Source organism: Zea mays, chromosome 3, assembly GCF_902167145.1.
Source record: "Zea mays cultivar B73 chromosome 3, Zm-B73-REFERENCE-NAM-5.0, whole genome shotgun sequence".
Lineage (NCBI taxonomy): Eukaryota > Viridiplantae > Streptophyta > Magnoliopsida > Poales > Poaceae > Zea > Zea mays.
In genome coordinates this window covers 7,854,837-7,873,097 of record NC_050098.1, presented here as the reverse complement: position 1 = coordinate 7,873,097, position 18,261 = coordinate 7,854,837, and the positions used below count along the sequence as shown (strand labels likewise).

At 46.4% G+C, this 18,261-nt stretch overlaps 1 protein-coding gene and 1 long non-coding RNA gene across 2 annotated transcripts; both read left to right on the top strand.

Moving 5' to 3' along the window:
* Window positions 1–2,731: 2,731 nt before the first annotated feature.
* Window positions 2,732–5,575, top strand: LOC103649645 (uncharacterized). The gene is made up of 5 exons (XR_004857074.1): window positions 2,732–3,154; window positions 3,229–4,418; window positions 4,519–4,586; window positions 4,828–4,923; window positions 5,224–5,575. It is a non-coding gene; the product is annotated as an uncharacterized lncRNA (long non-coding RNA).
* A 432-nt stretch (window positions 5,576–6,007) lies between these two features.
* On the top strand, window positions 6,008–9,253 carry LOC103649646 (uncharacterized). Its single transcript, XM_008675375.4, has 2 exons — window positions 6,008–7,811; window positions 8,870–9,253. Exons 1-2 carry the CDS (start codon window positions 6,123–6,125, stop codon window positions 9,041–9,043), a joined length of 1,863 nt encoding a protein of 620 aa, XP_008673597.2. The 5' UTR covers window positions 6,008–6,122; the 3' UTR covers window positions 9,044–9,253.
* Window positions 9,254–18,261: the final 9,008 nt, after the last annotated feature.

Sequence of the window (18,261 nt, the reverse complement as noted above, 5' to 3'; positions counted from 1 at the left end):
GCATGATGATTACAAGCATATTCTTTTGGAGTTCAATATGAGTTTTACTCATAATCCAAAAGATATTGTATACTCCTTATTTTTCCCACAGGGTTTTTGAGGAGATAATATATTGGAAGTCAGATTGCAGATGATCAAATGGAATTGGATTGATCAAGGGGGAGTGTTACAAAATATTGTATATTGTATATGTGACCAATCCAAAGGTTGTGACAGATTCTCCCTAAGGGACATATCCCTTGGGATACACCCCTTCACATGTATATAATCAGGACTCCCTGCAATAATAAAGGCTCGCTGTCATTTGTCTCTCTCTCAATCTCGTTACCACTGAGTATACTATAACAGACGGATCCGGCGCCGCTGTGTCGGGCGGGCCTGACGGCACCGGCACCGGGCTGGTTCGTCCTTGTCCGGTAACCAGACGGCGCTGCTGATGTGGTCCCGCGGAAGGCGGAAGAATATTATCTCGTGCGATGCGATGTGGTGGCGCGGAGGCGGAGCGGAGATCTGCACGCGAGCCGCGGGGCGGCAATGCCATGTTGGCATGGCGCGCCGCGCGAGAAAATAATGCGGCCGGACAGCCTGGTGCGGACAGCCGGGCCGGAAGGGCGGGCGGATCCGCAGGCCGCAGCGCAGGTGCGTGCGTGCCAGCCCACGCAGCTCAGATGCCAGCACACACGAGGAAGCGGGAGCTTTTTTTTAACGCTATACTATTATATGTCCATCGCCCTCAGCTGTGCTATGCCAGATGCCCAGATCTGTATTGGATTCCGATCGATCCATCCGATCGTTCCAGAACTAGTTGAAGCTATGTTGGTGGTGGATGACGAAAGACAAGAACAGATCGTGGCGGCGAGGGATTGTAGTTATAATAATGTGTATCAGTTTATGGATGAATAAAAACTTGCACTTTCCGTTCACCTGACAAAGGGAATGGCGCCCCTGGGGGCGATTGGCGCCGCCGCCGCCAGCCCTGATCGCCCGCATCCGGTTCGGGGGGTGCTCCGTCCTTTCTCCGCGGGCGGGGCTAGCGCTCCTCTCCGTGGTGGCCTCGGGTCGGCCCTCCCCGCGGCGGACTCGGTGTCCGGTCCTCTGCCCAAACCTCTTCTAGAGCCGGTAAGTGCTGAGCGCTCGTTCTCTGGCGGGCAAACTCTGCGCAGTGATGTGCCCCCCACGAGCGTTCAAGACCTTCTCTTCCTCGGTTCTCCTCAACCAGATCCGCAGCGGGCCGTTGCGGGCGGCATTGATCACAGGAGGATTTCACTTTCAAGTTCCAGATCTGAAAAGTGCTCTACGCCGGTGCTGCCTGAAGATCCGCATAGTCTGCTTTCGGCGCCGCGAATCCAGGCGGCTGAATCATCCGACTGTCACTACACGACGGTTGATCTTTAGCGACCCTTATTAGGTACCAACTGTTGGTTGCTAAAGGTTAGGGACCGACGGTCAGTCGCTAAATCCTTTTGTAGCAACGGTCGGTTGGTCGCTAAAAGTCTAGAAATTTAACAACTTATGGTTGGTCGCTATAGATGTCGTCGGGGACTAGCGGTGGGTCGCTATAGAGCAAGGATCACTATCAAATCTTATAGCCTGAACGTACCTGTAGATGTTAGTGACTAAAAATTAATTAAAACAAGTAAACATTGATCACTAAATTGCATGGTGATTTATTTCTTTTTAATATTGCTTGTATGTTTATTTCATGGTTTGTTTATGTATGGACATGACTATAGTATGCAACTGTGTTCTTTGTACTTATATGATATTAGATTCGAGTTGAAAGTCGTTTCAAATGTTTATTATTTATTTGCATTCGTAATAATTTATTCAAATGTTTATTATTTATTTGGTAAAATTTTATGAATTTTGAGTAATTTAAAAATGCATTTCGAAATAAATAAAAAAAGAAAACCCTCCCTAACCCTAAGGCCAACTAGGGGCCCATCTACCTAACTCTCCCTCCCACGCCGTCCCTGTCTCCTCCCGACATCGCCGTCGTCACCCCCCGTCCCCGCAGTCGCCCGTGCTCCGCCCGCTCCACCAGGGCGCCTCGCCCTGGGGGGCGGTCTCCGACCACTGGTAGGGCTGGGCATTTTACACCCGTGAACCGAACCCGAACCCGAATAGACCGAATTGGTCTGTTTTTCGAGTTTCGGTTTTCGGGTTCGGTCCACAGATCGTACCTATTCGGTTATTGGGTTAGGGTTCGGTTTTTATATCGCGTAACCCGAATAGACAAAAAAACCAAACACACATCAAGTCAGCTCAATAGCCACTTGGCCCACTTAGCCAGCCACGGCCCAGTCACCTGGTCGTCAACTGCTCGGCCGCCGCCTTCAATCACTGCTAGTCCGCAGGCAACCGAGAGCCCGAGACCGCCCAGGCGCCCACCACTCCACCAGCCAACCCTAGAGCCTCTCCAGTCTCCACTGCTCGGCCGCCGCCTGCCGCAGCCCGCCGTCCACTGGTCCCGCCTCCCTGCGTCCGCTCCACTACTCCTGGCGTCCGCTCCATTGCTACCATCGTCCGGCGTTCTGCTCCTGCGCCCTCCCTTTGATTCGTTGCCAGTTGTAGTGTCCGGTCAGATTTGAGCTATGGCAGCAAGCAAGGATTGACGAAGCGTGCGTTCCCATCGCACCACCATGGGCTACACAGAGATCGACATCCGCCCCTCTGGGAGCGGCAAGGTACCGACCTTCTGCCCTTACAACTCCTAGAGCTCTACCCCTCACGTGTGTATTTGGTCCCAAATTTGTTTATGTGCGCACGCTACTTCGCTAAAGTGCGGCCCATCGGGCCCTTCATCGAACATTTGGATGAGCCAGCACAATTGCTTCCTTGCTTGTGGCAGCTAGCCAGCTTCCCTGCCCTAATCAACTAATCGAGATTTCCTCTTAGCGGCGTGAGGGATTGACAGACTGCTGACTACGGGAGCCGGGAGGGGGCATCGTGCGCCGTGCGCGGTGGCGAAGGAAGAGCGAAGCGGCGGAGGCCGAGCTGCTACGGCGCTGACTGGCCGGGTCGCACGGCTACGCCGCTACTCGACGCTTGCTGCGGCTTGTGGGAAGCTGGAGAAGAAAGTTTGTCGCCTGTACAGCTGTCGGAGAAGAAAGCTCGTGCTTGGCGGCTTGCTATGGGCCGCGATTGAGAGGAGGTTCGTTGAATTGATTTGCGTGTATCATAATTTGTTTTAGATATTGAATTGGGTGTATCATGGTTTATTCGCAGATCTGAAAATGGAGAAAAGGTGAACATTTTTAGCAAGAGCTATTGGAAAAAGAAACAAATTGTATAAGTTAGTGCTCCTCGGATGCAATTGATGATATTACAATGCCATGTTGAAACTAGCAATGCAATTTGTAATCTTACTTATGCTATTTAATGTTGTTCTTTATATATTTAAGCACTAGCCACTTGGTTATGTCAAACAATTAATACTTTGATATTTTGAGTAATGAATAACATCATCTTATGATCTATTTTTTGTTGCGTGTGTTATGATTTAGTTTACTAGTTGTGTAATATGTATGTTCAATTATATGTTATATATTTTATATGCTATGAAACAACTTCTATGTGATACTATAATCAATTATATATGTCTAAAGGCTACTAAAATAGGCTTTAGGCTATTATCTTTTTTACACTAGTAAAATTTCGAATACCCATTCTCTAAATCCTGGGCCCGCCCCTGTCTATAGGCTACCAAATCTAAGAAATTGATTAGTTCTGAACTAATGCACTTCGACCGGAGCATTTTTACACTTATTGCTTACTAATGGGTTCGAGCTGCAAAGCCTGACTGTTAGGAACTGAAAGTGGATTTGCTTTACCTTTTTGCACTTGTTTGTTCTGCAAGACTGATATTTTGAGTTCCAACTTTTATTGCACACTATTTTAAAGGACACCGTTCATTACTTTGACCATTAGAATAAAATCCCTATAAAACGTGGCCATGCAATCACTGGTTGTAAATTGATGGGGCAGAATGTTGTAGGATGGATTGGCTCAAGAACTAATATAGCTTACTTATGACAATGTAGTAATTCATGAAGTTATTGTTCCTTATGTTCATGGAGTTTGTTCTGCTAGGTTTTTATGCTTTTAATTTCTATTTCCTTAACGAAACCTCAGGCACCTTAAAGACAGCTTGGATGATTGGTTTCATGAACTGCTAGAGAACTTCTTGGATGATGATTATCTTGTGTTTGATTGCCCTAATATACTCTCAAATCATCTTTTCATGCTTTAGTTGTTTCTTAATAGTTGCACAGTTTCATCTCACTCATATTCTTGCCACTTACATGTATGTGACAAAACAGACAATCCGTCTTTTTTATTGCTTATGGCGTTGTGCATTATACATGTCCACCAATTATATACAAATACCATTTGTGGGTTACCTCTGGTGTGTTTAGGTATTCCTCAGATTCCTGACATTTTTTTCTGTCTTTAAATGTCATATCACTATTAAAAAATTGATTTTTGTTGTCTAAAATACCACAACTACTTTTCTAGGTGCGAGCTGCAATCAAAGTTAAGGCATTAGTCATCATTTGCTTCACCTCTTCTGGACAGGCTGCAAGGTATATACTACACAAATGAATATTGTTTGTACATACATATGGTATGCAATTTGCTAGTGATAGGATAAACCAAACTGCACTGTACTGATCACATGGGACGACACATGCTAAAATCAATATAACAGTAACTTGCTCGGACCAATAATGCCTAACCACTAGAAATGTTGTAATTCTATCACTTCTTTAAAAATTTTTACATTGTAATTTTACATGTTAATCCAGAACTCTGTTTATTGCACAGGTTGCTCTGACATAACGAGGAAGTCCCTCTTCATGGTCGGAGAAATTGGGGGCAATGACTACAACCTACCTCTTCAATCGAGTGCCATTTGAAAAGGTCCGCTCATTCACACCAAGTGTCATTCTTCACTAGAGTGTCATTCTTCACTTTATGATTCCATGGTTTGAATGACCAATCATTTATGATGTCCGTGCTCGACTGATTCCTTGTACTATGGTATTCAATATAAGGTATTCAATATTTTCATTCATGCTGCTGAGGATGAGGTTTATATCTTATCTTGTTTATGTTTATATTTATATGAGCCATCAACTTAATGATGATTAACCTTGATTGCACCAGCTGAAGTTGGTGCATAAGTTTTGCCTCGCACTAATTTGATGTACTTTTTTCTAGGGTGTTCTGGACAAAGAAAGCTTGTACCTTAAAACAGGAGGATACAAGAAGCTGGAGTGGTTGTCTAAAGGCTTTTGAACTGCTTGAAGCATTAGTGTAGCTTTGGTGATTTTGTGACTGATCAGCTCTGGAGCAGCTAGAGTGAGGTAGTTGTGGGCTTTTGAACAATAGATGGAGTGATATGAAACATTAGTGATGTAGTTGTGGGCTTTTGAACTGCTTCAAGCTGGAGTGATGTCGCTGTGTTACTTTTGTGACTGATCATCTCTGGAGCTTTTGTGAATGATCTAACTAGCTATATGTAAATGATCTAGTTGTGAATGATATTATAATTGTGATGATTTTGTGAATATATAATTGTGGTGCTTTTGTGTTTATGTGATGGATCTATGAATGTGGTATACTGATTAACTGTGTATGTCTTTATGGTTTGTGTATAAAAATCTGTGATTTGTGGTGCTTAATTAAATGTATATTATTATTAATAACAACTGTAAAAAGGGCGACTTTCTGTTGGTTGCTAAATGTATAGTATGACGACTTACGGTTGGTTGCTAAATCTATAGTACAGCAACCCACGGTTGGTCGCTAAATATACAATATTAGCAACGGACGGTCGGTCGCTAAAAAGATGTCGGTCGCTAAAGCCTTTAGCGACGGCACTTACAGCGACCATCCTTATGGGTCGCTAAAGGTTTTTAGCGACCAACCGTAGGTCGCTGAAGGCCGTTTTAGCAACCAACCGTAGGTCGCTGTAAGTGAACCGTCGTGTAGTGTGTGATGCAGTCTGCTCGCCGTGTTTCCAGTTTACCTGCGTGGAGGACGAGGCATTGAAGTCGGGCAGCGTTCGGTCCCGTCGTCGTGCTACTGATGGCTCTGCTGCGCCGCGCGTGAGTGGAATGCCTCTCCATTCCGCTACCGGGGTCAACGATGGGGGATGGGAGGTTGTTCGGCCGCGGTTTTGGTGGCGCAAGGCATTGAAGAATCCTGTGAGATCTCCACGAAATCTTCAACTGGATGTGAAGGGCACCAATCTTTTCAAATTGAAGCTCAAGGGTAAATGCTACAACTGCCTCTCACCGGCTCATCTCGCTTTCTGCTGCTCGGCTCCCACGCGCTGTTGGCAGTGCTTACAATCCGGGCACAGGGCGCGATATTGCAACCAAAAAGTCAGCCAGAGAACATTCAATGCTGCTCAATGCTTCCCTGAACCAGCCGTGCTCGCATCTAAGAGTTCCACCTACCAGGAGGTGCTGCTAAAGCCAGACAAACTGCATAAGTATCAGGTTCTGCCTCATGTGAACTCACTTGGTCATCCGCCCCCATCGACCAAGAAGTCCTTCCTCCAGGCTGTTCTGGAAGACCACGGTATGGAGGCACGCTACCCTGGTGACCCTCGTGTGAGGCCAGCGCGCGCCTTCTGTGCGGTCTCGGCGATCGGCTCTATTCGTCGCCGGAGAGATGAGTTGATTGACACGGTCGTCGTCTGCTCCTTCGACGGCAACAGCCACGAGGTTGACATTCTTTCCGCAGGTGATATGCTGAGGGAGAAGTTCAGCTTACAACACGGTCAGTATCAACTGGTCAAGCATTTCCCTGAGCAATTCTTTATCATCTTCTCGGACCCTAGGTCGAAGCAGTGGGCGCTGGATAGGAGATCTGTCTCATATCGTGGTCGAATTTTCCATTTTGGGGATTGGTCTGAGGACAGCTACGCTAGAAAAACAAACCTTGAATTTAGAGTTAAAGTCCGGGTCGAAGGGATCCCGGTGCACTGTTGGGGGGAAGATGTGGCTTCAAAGGCCTTGGGCAAGAGTTGTGCAATCCACTATGTGCAAGAGCGCACAAGGCGTAGGGAGCGTACCAGGTCTTTTGACCTATGGGCTTGGTGCTCTGACCCGTGTGACATTCCTAAAGAGGTCTTGCTTACGGTTTTAGAACCAGACAGGGAACTTCCACCTATCAGCACGCCCTTAGCTCTTGTTGGTGCTCAGCAAGATGCCCCTGCTGATCTGAAAGCTGGACATGTTTACACTCTTCGCAACCACATTGAGGTGGTGGAGGATCTCTCTTTCCTCCGTGGGAGGGGTTCCAGGGGGGGTCCACCTAATCGCAAGCAGCGCAGGGAGTTTATTTGGAGCTACGGCGCCCCAGATTCAGTGGGTGAAAAAAGAGAACGGGCGGAAGCTGTTAGAGGAAGAGAGATTGCGCGACGGGACTGGGGTCATGATGATGATGATGATGGGGATTTTCAGCGTAGCAGGCGCTGCGGCAACCGCCATCATCGCAGCTTGTCTGGTTGGGCGCGCTCGTCGCGATGTCGAGGGGGCATGGACGACTGTTACAGTTCCAATGACAAGCAGCGACACTTAACTCCCTTTCGTCGCCATGGCTGGGAGTCGAAGCTGTCTTCTCGCTGGGTACCCAAGGTGAAGGTCCGATCTGTTTCTTTTGCAGACCCCATCGTTACCGCTGTTTGGCCGCAGGAGGATAAATGTGGGCAAGCTGAGGATATTGGTGACAGGTCTGGTTCGATGGGCGCTGTTATTCTGGAACCTGTGCGCAGCCCTGCTACAACCACATGCAAGGTAAACAATACTGTCGATCTCTCTACTGTTTTCACCTCAATCCACAAAAGTTTAGACAGAGTGCTGTCACATTCCCCTAGAGTTATCCCGCACAAACTGGGCACTGTGTTACCGGCCAGTACCCCAGCTGTCTCCACAAATGAGGTTGCTGTTCACAATCGTTTAGCCAGTGCACTGGTGGATGGCTCTGGCGTGCTGCTGGGAGCTGCTCTACCGGCCAGCACGTCACCTGGGCTGCTAGCTGGTTTCTTAGAGCCTCATTGCGTAGGGGAGGTTAATGATCCTGGTGTTGATCAGGTTGGTAGGCTGGTTGCCTCACCCATCCGCGATTCATCCGATAATATCAGCCAAGATTTAGAAAGTGCTGAGAATTGCCTGACAGATAAATCTCAACTCCCATCCTCGCTGAAATCTTTTTCTTTTAAAATTCAGAAGTGTTTTTCTCAACTACCAGATACACAATGGATGACAGCAACTCTTAAATCATCAAACCAGCTGTTGTCTATGGACTCTGAACATGCTGTTTTTAATAATACTTTAGTCATTCCGCGCAGTAACGCAAGTTTGCAACTGGTTGAGGCAGCAAGGGTGACAACAGCCCCTTTTATTTCAAATCAGATGTTGATTTTAGAATCTCATGATCCTCAACACTCAGACTTTATTAGCTCACCAGCCATGCCACATAGTTTATTAAATCCAGAATTAGCCTCTGTTGATCCATCTTGCGGCATTCCAGATACCTCAACCAAGAGTCTAGAAGATTTCATTTTATCTATCTCTGAAGATCCTGAACCACCTCTTATTCGATCTCAGCCTGGTAATAGCCTAGTACCAAAGCTCAGGGCAGAGGGGGGTCTGTGCTGCCTGGTGGGGATGTGGGGGTGGTCCCCTCTCCTATCGGCAAGAGATCTAGTGCTAGATTGGCTGCAAAGAAAAAATTGAAGATTGGGAAAAATAAAAATGCCATAGTTAAAGCTCAAGAAATTCTAGTTGCTAAGTTAAACAATTCTGCTTCATCTCAGTTTCAGAATTCAAAGACTTCTTTTTCTAATGACCAGGTGGATTTGGTTGAGCAGCTGGCGAGGCATTTCTCTAGGCCTTTGACCAAGGAACAAATGGAGGCAATTATGGAGCTGGCAACTCTGGGGAAGGAAAAGGAAGGGATCAAGAAGAAGGGCAGCAAGGTGACGCCCCTCAAGGCTCCTATTATCGAGGCTTCTGAGATGCTATAAGTTGTAATTTGAGTTGTGGGGGTAGTTCTAGTGCATCATGTTGTGTCGCTGGTGTACTTGCCTGTGGGTCGCCCAGGTTCTTTTGCTGGCTGTTTCGTGTGCCAGGTTGTTGCCTGGGCAGCGGTGTTTGTTTCTTTGGTTGGTATTTTCGGTGTCTCTATCTGTCTTAGTATATGTTGTAAGACGCTGGTCTTTTGCTTCTGGAAGCAAGTTACGAATGGTTGAAGCCTGGTTGGCTCCTATTCTTCTCTCCTATCCTGTGTTCCCCATGTGTGACAATTTTTTAATTAGTGGAGCTGTTTTGGATTAATGAATATCAACTGTTGTATTCTGTCCTGGAATGTGAGGGGGCTAAATGACCCTGCCAAAAGAGAAAGTGTGAAACAATTGATCCTATCTTCTGGCGCAACTATTGTTTGTCTTCAAGAAACAAAGATTATGAGCTGGACCTGTAACTTATTAAAGGAAACTCTGGGGTGTAAGTTAGCAGCTCAGACGGCTCATTTGCCATCCCTTGGAGCCTCCGGTGGGATTCTAATCGTTTGCGATGCGGATTTTTTTGAGATGGTTTCCATTCCATACCCTTCGGTATATTCGTTATCGGTTAGGATTTGCTCCCGCCTATCCGATGTGGCGTGGGACCTTACAGGAGTCTATGGTCCTCAACCCGTGACCGAGAAAATGTCTTTCTTAACAGAGCTGCGCAATATTCGAAATTTGATGAAGCCGGAATGGTTGATCCTAGGTGATTTTAACATGATAAGGAGAGCAAGGGAGAAAAACAAAGGTCCAATAAATAGACGAGTGTTAAGACAATTCAATCTCACTATCGACTACCTTCAGCTTTTAGAGATTGATCTCAATGGTAAATTATTCACCTGGTCAAACGAACAAGACGACCCTTCGATGTCTAGAATTGACAGATTTTTGGCGACTACGGAGTGGCATGATAAGTTTCCTCAGGCCAATCTGCAAGCTATTGGGTCCATGACCTCGGATCATTGCCCTCTAGTTATGCAAGGTTGCTCGGATTTTGGTTTCTACAGAGGATTTCGTTTTGAGGTTTTTTGGACAAAATTAGATGGGTTCAGTGAGGTGGTTCAGCGAGCGTGGGCGTCTAGTGTTAGTTCCTCAGACGCCATTCTTCGGCTGCATGTGAAAATGGCCCGTACGGCTAAAGCTCTAAAGACCTGGAGTCGAAAGACTGTTGGCAATTTTAAAGTGCAACTAGCAATCATTCAGACTGTCCTTACCTTCCTTGAGAAAGCACAGGAATCCAGACAGCTCTCTGGGGATGAGCTTGAATTCAGGAGAAGCCTTAAATTGAAAATCCTCGGATTAGTGTCAGTTCAAAAGGCAAGAGCTAAGCAACATTCAAGACTCGTTTGGATGCGCCTGGGGGATGCAAACACAAAATTTTTTCACTTAATGGCAAATAATAGAAGGAGAAAAAACTTTATCAGATTGCTGGTTCGAGACGGCAGACTGCTCACTAGTCAGGAAGATAAAGTACTCGAGGCCCATAATCATTTCTCCCAAGTTATTGGCACGACGGGTGCTAGACAATGTGCTGTTCGTTGGGACAACTTAGGCTATAGTCCTTTTGAGTTATCAGATCTGGACTCTGCGATCAACGTTGATGAGATTAAAAATGTGGTTATGGGGATGCACTCTGAAAAGGCGCCTGGTCCAGATGGGTTCATAGGGTTATTCTATAAGTGTTGCTTTGAGCTGATTAAGGATGATCTATACAATGCTATTCATGATTTCTATAATCATAGATGCAAAAGCCTGCATCTTGTTAATGAGGCAAATATCACGCTTTTGCAAAAGAGGGAAGGGGCTGACAGGATTGACATGTTTAGACCGATCAGTCTCATCAACAGTTTTATGAAAATCTTAACCAAGATTTTAGCAAATAGGCTTGCGCCAAGAATGAACGAGATCGTCTCCACAGCCCAAAACGCTTTCATTCAGAAACGTTCAATTCATGATAATTTCCTCTACGTTCAAAAAGTTGTTCAGAAACTCCATAAGAGCAAACAGTCAGCGCTTTTTGTCAAGCTTGACATCTCTAAAGCGTTTGACTCCGTCAACTGGGCATATCTGTTAGAGGTTTTAAGAGCCTTGGGTTTTTCTCAGAAGTGGAGGAATTGGATCGCCACAATTTTGGGCTCTTCCTCCTCCAAAATCCTTATCAATGGTCAACAAACAAATGCAATCAGGCACATGCGTGGTGTTCGTCAAGGAGATCCGCTATCCCCGTTCCTGTTTATTTTAGCTATGGACCCGCTACAGAGGATGATTGAGATGGCGGCAGATGCTGGGGTTATGGGGCGGGTTCTACCACGTGCGGCAAAGCTTCACTGTTCTCTTTATGCTGATGATGCAGGAGTGTTTGTTAAAGCAGATAAAGATGATTTGAAAGCTCTGAAAAGGATCCTGGAAGTTTTTGAAGGATGTTCTGGACTGAAGATCAATTTTGATAAAACTGAAATTTTCCCAATTCGTTATCCCGAGACTCTTTGGCCAGATCTGATGGAGGTGTTTCCTGGCAAATACTCAAAATTTCCTGGGAAGTATCTTGGACTGCCTCTTCATTTCAGGACTGTTAGAAGAGTGGATTTTCAACCTTTAATTGATAAAATTACTAACAGGCTAACAGGATGGAAAGGCAGGTTGCTCTCTAAGGCAGGCAGGGAAACTTTGGTTAAAGCGGTGCTTTCTGCTCAGCCTATTTACCATCTGACGATTTTTCCGGCGCAAAAATGGCTTCTTAAAAGAATTGACAAATTAAGAAGAAGCTTTCTTTGGAAAGGGAATAGTCCAGGCTCTTGCAGAGGGGGTCATTGCTTGATTAATTGGCCCACAACTTGTTTGCCAAAGAATAGGGGGGGTCTAGGAGTATTGGACCTGGAGCGTTTTGCGAGAGCGCTGAGACTAAGATGGCTGTGGTTACGGTGGACGGTTAAAGAAAAGGCATGGGCGGGCATGCCATTACCGTGCGACAAGGTGGATGTAGATCTTTTCAACGCTTCAACAATTGTGACTATTGGTAATGGGAAGTTGGCGGATTTTTGGGGTTCCAGTTGGATTGAAGGGCAGGCCCCAAAGAATATGGCACCAAATCTATACAAAAAAGCAAGAAGGAAAAACATCACGGTGTTCAAGGCTCTTCGAAATAATTACTGGATACAGTTCTGTGCACCGTTCACTCGGGATGAGGAAGTGAGAGAATTCGTCTCACTTTGGCATTCAATCAGCAGCACTCACAGTCTCAACGATCTCGACGACACCATTTCTTGGAGATGGTCGGCAGATGGGAAATACAGTTCAAGCAGTGCTTACAAAATTCAGTTCTCAACAATTTTCTGTAAAATTAATTTCAATCCCATTTGGAAAGCAAAAATAGAACCTAAGTGTCGTTTCTTTGTTTGGACTTTATTGCACAACAAAATCTTAACCGCTGACAATTTGCAAAAAAGGGGATGGCCCTGCAATCTTAATTGTTCTCTTTGCAACTTGTCTTTGGAGACAGTGTCGCATCTCTGTAAGGATTGCCCTTTCGCTATGGAAGTGTGGAGCAGGATTTTGTCTTGGGCTAATCTCCGGTTCCTTGTCGGGAGTTCAAAGACGGGAACTATTAGCGATTGGTGGTTCAGGCTGAGGTCGCTCTGTAACAAGCATTCAAGAAAAAGTTTTGATGGCCTTCTATTTTATTTCTGGTGGAGCTTATGGTTGGAGAGAAACAACATAATTTTCAAGGATCAACAGAGAACGTCAGATCAAGTGGTGCAGATGGTGAAAGATCTTGTGGGTAGTGGTCTGGCATACTAGTAGTGTCTGAGGGCCTGGCCAGAGAGTTAGAATTTTATTCAGTGGTGCTAGATAGGTGTTTGATTGTCTAGTGTTTTTTGGTGTTGGCGCCTTTTTTGTGCCAGTTTTTGTACAGTGTTTTCTCCTTATTATCTAATATATTAGAAGACAACTCTTTTGCCTCTCCCTTTCAAAAAAAAAGTTTATGGATGAATTCCATAGCAAGAACTGTCTCAATTTTGGGTCTAGAAATTTTGGGCTGTCCGTTGAGATCGAGATGGATAACCTGATGGGCTACGCTTGGCATATATACGGTCCACCCAAACTCAAGGCCCATGTTCTCTACATCAATCCTTTCATTGGTGTGCGATGGCTATAGAACCCTCTTTTGGAGTGACGATTTATAAATGGCTTCACGGAAGAGCTTTTAGCTCGCTCAGCTTGCACCATCGCCCTTCCATCATTGAGGATTTGAGGTATGGCGGCGGCGTGCTTTTTGGAAAAGGAACTCCGAACCAGAGCAGCTATCCCGGTTGAGGATCACTGCAAACTGTGAGAATTCTTGATGTCAGTGTTGCATATCTGACAGGGAATGTGGTGGATGTTGTGACATAAATATTGATTTTGGGTGATGTGCGGTAGTGTCCAATTGTTTTCTCAGGGTTCCTTGTTATGTGTGGTTAGGCAGTTTGCCAATTACAAACATTATCTTGATCTTGTTTTAACGCAATGCATATGCTGCGGCCGTTTTGATTCGAAGTGAAGCAGAGTGACTTTGTCACAAACAGTGGAAGGATTCAAACACACTTGTGGGCCGAAAAGTTCATTTTGAACTACAAAAGCATCAAATAAAAAAAAACGTAGGGAGTATTTCTCCAGACTAGCTAAGCCTTTCTGTTCCTATCAGAATGCGAGTGGTTTCTGACGTCTCATTACTCAGTCTCACTCCAACAAGCCCTGAATCCTCTCTTCGGCGTGTACGACGCCCCCTCCCCATCCAACCGTCCCCCCCCCCCCCCCCCCCCCCCCCCCCTCCGTGTGTTTTGAGTGAGATAACCCATTTTAAAGAGAGCTCTAATATCTCCTCTTCGCTACTCAGTAAGTTTAAGTGCGAAATTAATCTATTTTAAATTTAATCAACCAATAGCAATGTATACTACGATAATACAGATATTATATAATTCATTAAAACTCCAAAAATGATGTATAAAAATTAAATACCTCAGTTAAGGTATAAAGGGGAGCTAAACAAGGGAAATAGTTGGAGAGATGGTGAAATAGAAGGAGGATGACATATGGCAAGGTATTTAAAAACAAAGGTAAAGTATGAAGAGTGTGAAATGAGAGGCTGAACGGTTTAAATCAGCCGCGCACATGTGTCTAATTCCCTCTAGACTAACCTATTTGCGTGAGCTCGGTCTCTACTTACTCACACCAACGCGGAGAGGCAAACATTCCGAATGCATCTTGCTACAGTGTTGCATGGCAATGCAAAAATGGAAGTGCATCCAACCGAGAGATGCATTAGGCAAAAAGGTAGCGCAAAATGCTTCTCAACAACACACCCATAAGGCTAGAATGTATGTTTAATTGCTATAGTCCATAAGCCAGTTTCACGTTGTTGAAGGCTAAAATGAGTCTTGCGGACGGTCCGGCCCTGAGGCCGGACGGTCCACGGTGGCGGCGCGGACGGTCCGCGCGCGCGCAGAGTCAGTTAGGGTTCCTAGTTTCTCGCGGGATTTGTTGCCTAAAACCGCGGGATTAACTCGGGAAACAGTTGGAAACAGATCCAGACCTCCCCCTTTATATAGATGAAGGGCTACGACCGATTCAACCCCCATCAATCGAACAAATCAAGTCTATTTCTCGTTTTTACCTTACGCATTAGGAATAGTTCTAGTCTAGTTCTAGTTTAGCCTCTCAATCTCCAAATTCTCCGCCTCTCTTCAACTCTACGTCGATTAGAGGAGTCTAGGTCGGCCTGCCGAGCCTAGACAACACCTAGGATCTCTCCTCCCCGACGGGGTCCCTCCCGGGAGCGAGATCCAGGCGCCGCCGGCGACCTTCGCCACCCCCTGCGCACGCGCGGACCGTCCGGCCTGTAGGCGCGGACCGTCCGGCCGTCAGGCAGGGAACCTTTGCCCCTGCTCCAGGTCGCGGACCGTCCGGTCCCTGGTCGCGGACCGTCCGCGCCTGTGCAGAGAGCACCGCCGCCGGTTCTTGTTGAGTGTTTGGCATCCGAAAAAGGTGTCAACATACTTTTGGCGACTCCGCTGGGGAAGGTGTTTAGATCTACTAAAAATCAGGCCCTCAAATGGTCGGTTCTAAAGATCACACCGATATCTCCCCGGACAATATCCTGAAGCCGGCTGTTGAAAGTCTGACGGCCGATGAGCAACAGCAATACGAGGACTACATGCGTCAAGCGAGGGAGAAATTCTTATCACAATACACGGTGGATCGCCACCAGAAAGTTGTCAAACATGGAGAGACCGACGTCGCATCTCTTCTATCTTCGCTTCAAGTCCCCAACGTAAGTAAACCCGACGACATCCAATTTATTAAACAGTATGTAGATCATCAGCAAAATCAAATAAAACAACAGATTGGAGGGTTAGAAGAGTCAATTAGAAAATTAACGCATACGTTGGAGAAGTCTGTTGCTCCTAGTTTTCCATCATATGAGACTAGTAACAGGATATCTATGTCTAATACATCGGCAACAAATGGGGATTTGCAGACCCAACCATTATATGGTATGTCGATGAACTCATATCCAGGGCAAGTACCACCGCCGCCATCCCTGCTTGGCAGATCGGCGCCCCTGAATACAGTCGGACCGTCCGAGCTTCTGCCCGGACCATCCGGCCCATACGCGGACCGTCCGGCTTGCTCTGCCGGACAGTCCGGGGCCGCCCTAGGACCGCCGCCGTCCCTGTTTGGCAGATCGGCGACCCTGGACGCGGTCGGACCGTCTGAGATGCTACCCGGACCGTCCGACCCTTACGCGGACCGTCCGGCTTTCTATGCCGGACAGTCCGGGGCCGTACCGGGACTACTGCGTGGCGCCCCAATAATGGCGAACACGACCGCCCAGTTCAGATGTACCACCGTACAAACCGGATACACATATGCGGGACCTGTTGTTGCACACCATGCACCAAATTATTACACACCTCAGCAGCAGTATGTTTTGCCCTCTACATATTTAAACCATAACGTATCATACAACCACAGACCGATCAACACTATCGATCGGTCACGGCAAGAAGGTCGGTATACTAATACCCGACCAAATGAGCCCCACAGCCCAGGGTCCGGTGGTCTGCCACCGGGTGCAATGGAAAAAATTAGGGAAGAGATGACCGAACTATTTCGAGATAAGTTCGGAGTTAGTGTAGCCAGAGTAGGGCAATCATACCAAAAGCCGTATAATCACCGGTTTGACACTGTCCCATATCCACAAGGGGCAAGGATACCAGAATTTTCTAAGTTTTCTGGTGAGAATGGGAGAAGCACACACGAACACATAGGCCAGTTCCTAGCACACCTAGGTGAATTGGCCGATGGAGAAGCATTTCGTGTTCGGTTATTTTCTCTATCCCTTACCGGTACCGCTTTTGCATGGTACGCCGCCCTGCCTCCTAATTCCATTAATTCCTGGAATGAGTTAGAAAGTAAATTTCATGAACATTTCTTTGCCGGGGAATATGAATTAGGACTAGCTGACTTAGCTTCAGTTCGACAAGGACGCGAAGAATCGGTTAATGATTATATCCGGAGGTTCCGGGACACTAGAAACCGATGCTTTCGGATCCATGTCGCAGACAAAGAGCTAGCAGGGTTAGCTTTTAATGGGTTGCTATCCTACTTAAGAGACAAATTAGATGGGACCCAGTTCTTTTCGATAGCCCAGCTACATCAGCGGGCTTTAGCCTGTGAAAGTCGATTTAAAGAGACATCAAAATCGGCCGCCCGTACTATACATCTAATAGAGCGTGATAGTTCAGATGATGAATCCGCAGATGTATATACCGCTGAGTTTATTTGGCCAACAAAGGCCAAATCTTCAGCATGTTCTTCCTTACAGCCGGTTCAAAAGAATCGGCAAGAAGAGATTAAATTTACCTTTAATGTTGCCAAATGCGATAAGATATTTGATGAGCTACTTAAAAATGGCAACATTAAATTAACTCATACTATCCCTCCTATAGATGAATTAAAGAGACGTGCTTATTGTAAGTGGCATAATTCTTTTTCTCATGCCACCAATGACTGTAATGTTTTTCGTCGACAGATACAATCGGCCATAAATGAGGGCCGATTGGCTTTTCAGGAAATGCAAGTGGACACACAACCATTTCCTGTTAATACAATAGATATCGCATGCAAAAAGATCTTAGTTCGGCCCGAAATGGCCGATAAAGGCAAAAGCAAAAACATAATCATTGGTAGTCCTCGCACGTCGAATATATCACAAAAGGAGATTGTTCGAAAGGCTCCGGGCAATAAGGCTAAAAAGTCCGGAGGCACCGGGGGGCAGGCACAATTAATGAGTCAAGCACGACAGCCTGTCCTGAGCATCACGGACGATCTGGCACCTACGAGCGGACGGTCCGGTGTTCAGATAGACGATTCGGCTAACTCTGCCGGACAGTCCGCCTATGCCCAAAGGCGTCAGCCTCCACACAAAACCTTAAAAGGGAAGGAGGCACAACGGCGAAGCACAAATGGTCGACTGATCAAAGCTGACTCTACTGTTGATCAGTTGCTTTCCAAAAATGCTAGCAAAAGGACCATTCCACGTGATCGGTCAACAAAGAAACCCCGGTCACCTACTAAAATGAAACGGTCGAACAAAATGGCCCAAAAGGCGACGTGACAAGTATCGTCTGTTCATCCTATGAGACCAGGGTACTTTCCACCCGTTTATTCATCGTCGGTATATTGTCCTACCCAAATGTGGAATAACATGGTGATGAATGCATGGTACATGTATAGTCCCTTTGTCTATCCAGGCTGGGGGGCACCTCCATTCTATTCATTTTGATCCATTAATGAAATGGTCATGGCCGAGAAGATACAATCCAAAACGGCCTTTATACATTGGTGCTTTATTGAATGATCTCTATTTTGAAAAGCTGATGACTTACATCAGGTTTAGTTCATATGCTTTTGGTTCGTCAACCTTCACCAAAAGGCAGGGGGGCATATGTTGAAGGCTAAAATGAGCCTTGCGGACGGTCCGGCCTTGAGGCCGGACGGTCCGCGGTGGCGGCGCGGACGGTCCGCGGTGGCGGCGCGGACGGTCCGCGGTGGCGGCGCGGACGGTCCGCGCGCGCGTAGAGTCAGTTAGGGTTCCTAGTTTCTCGCGGGATTTGTTGCCTAAAACCGCGGGATTA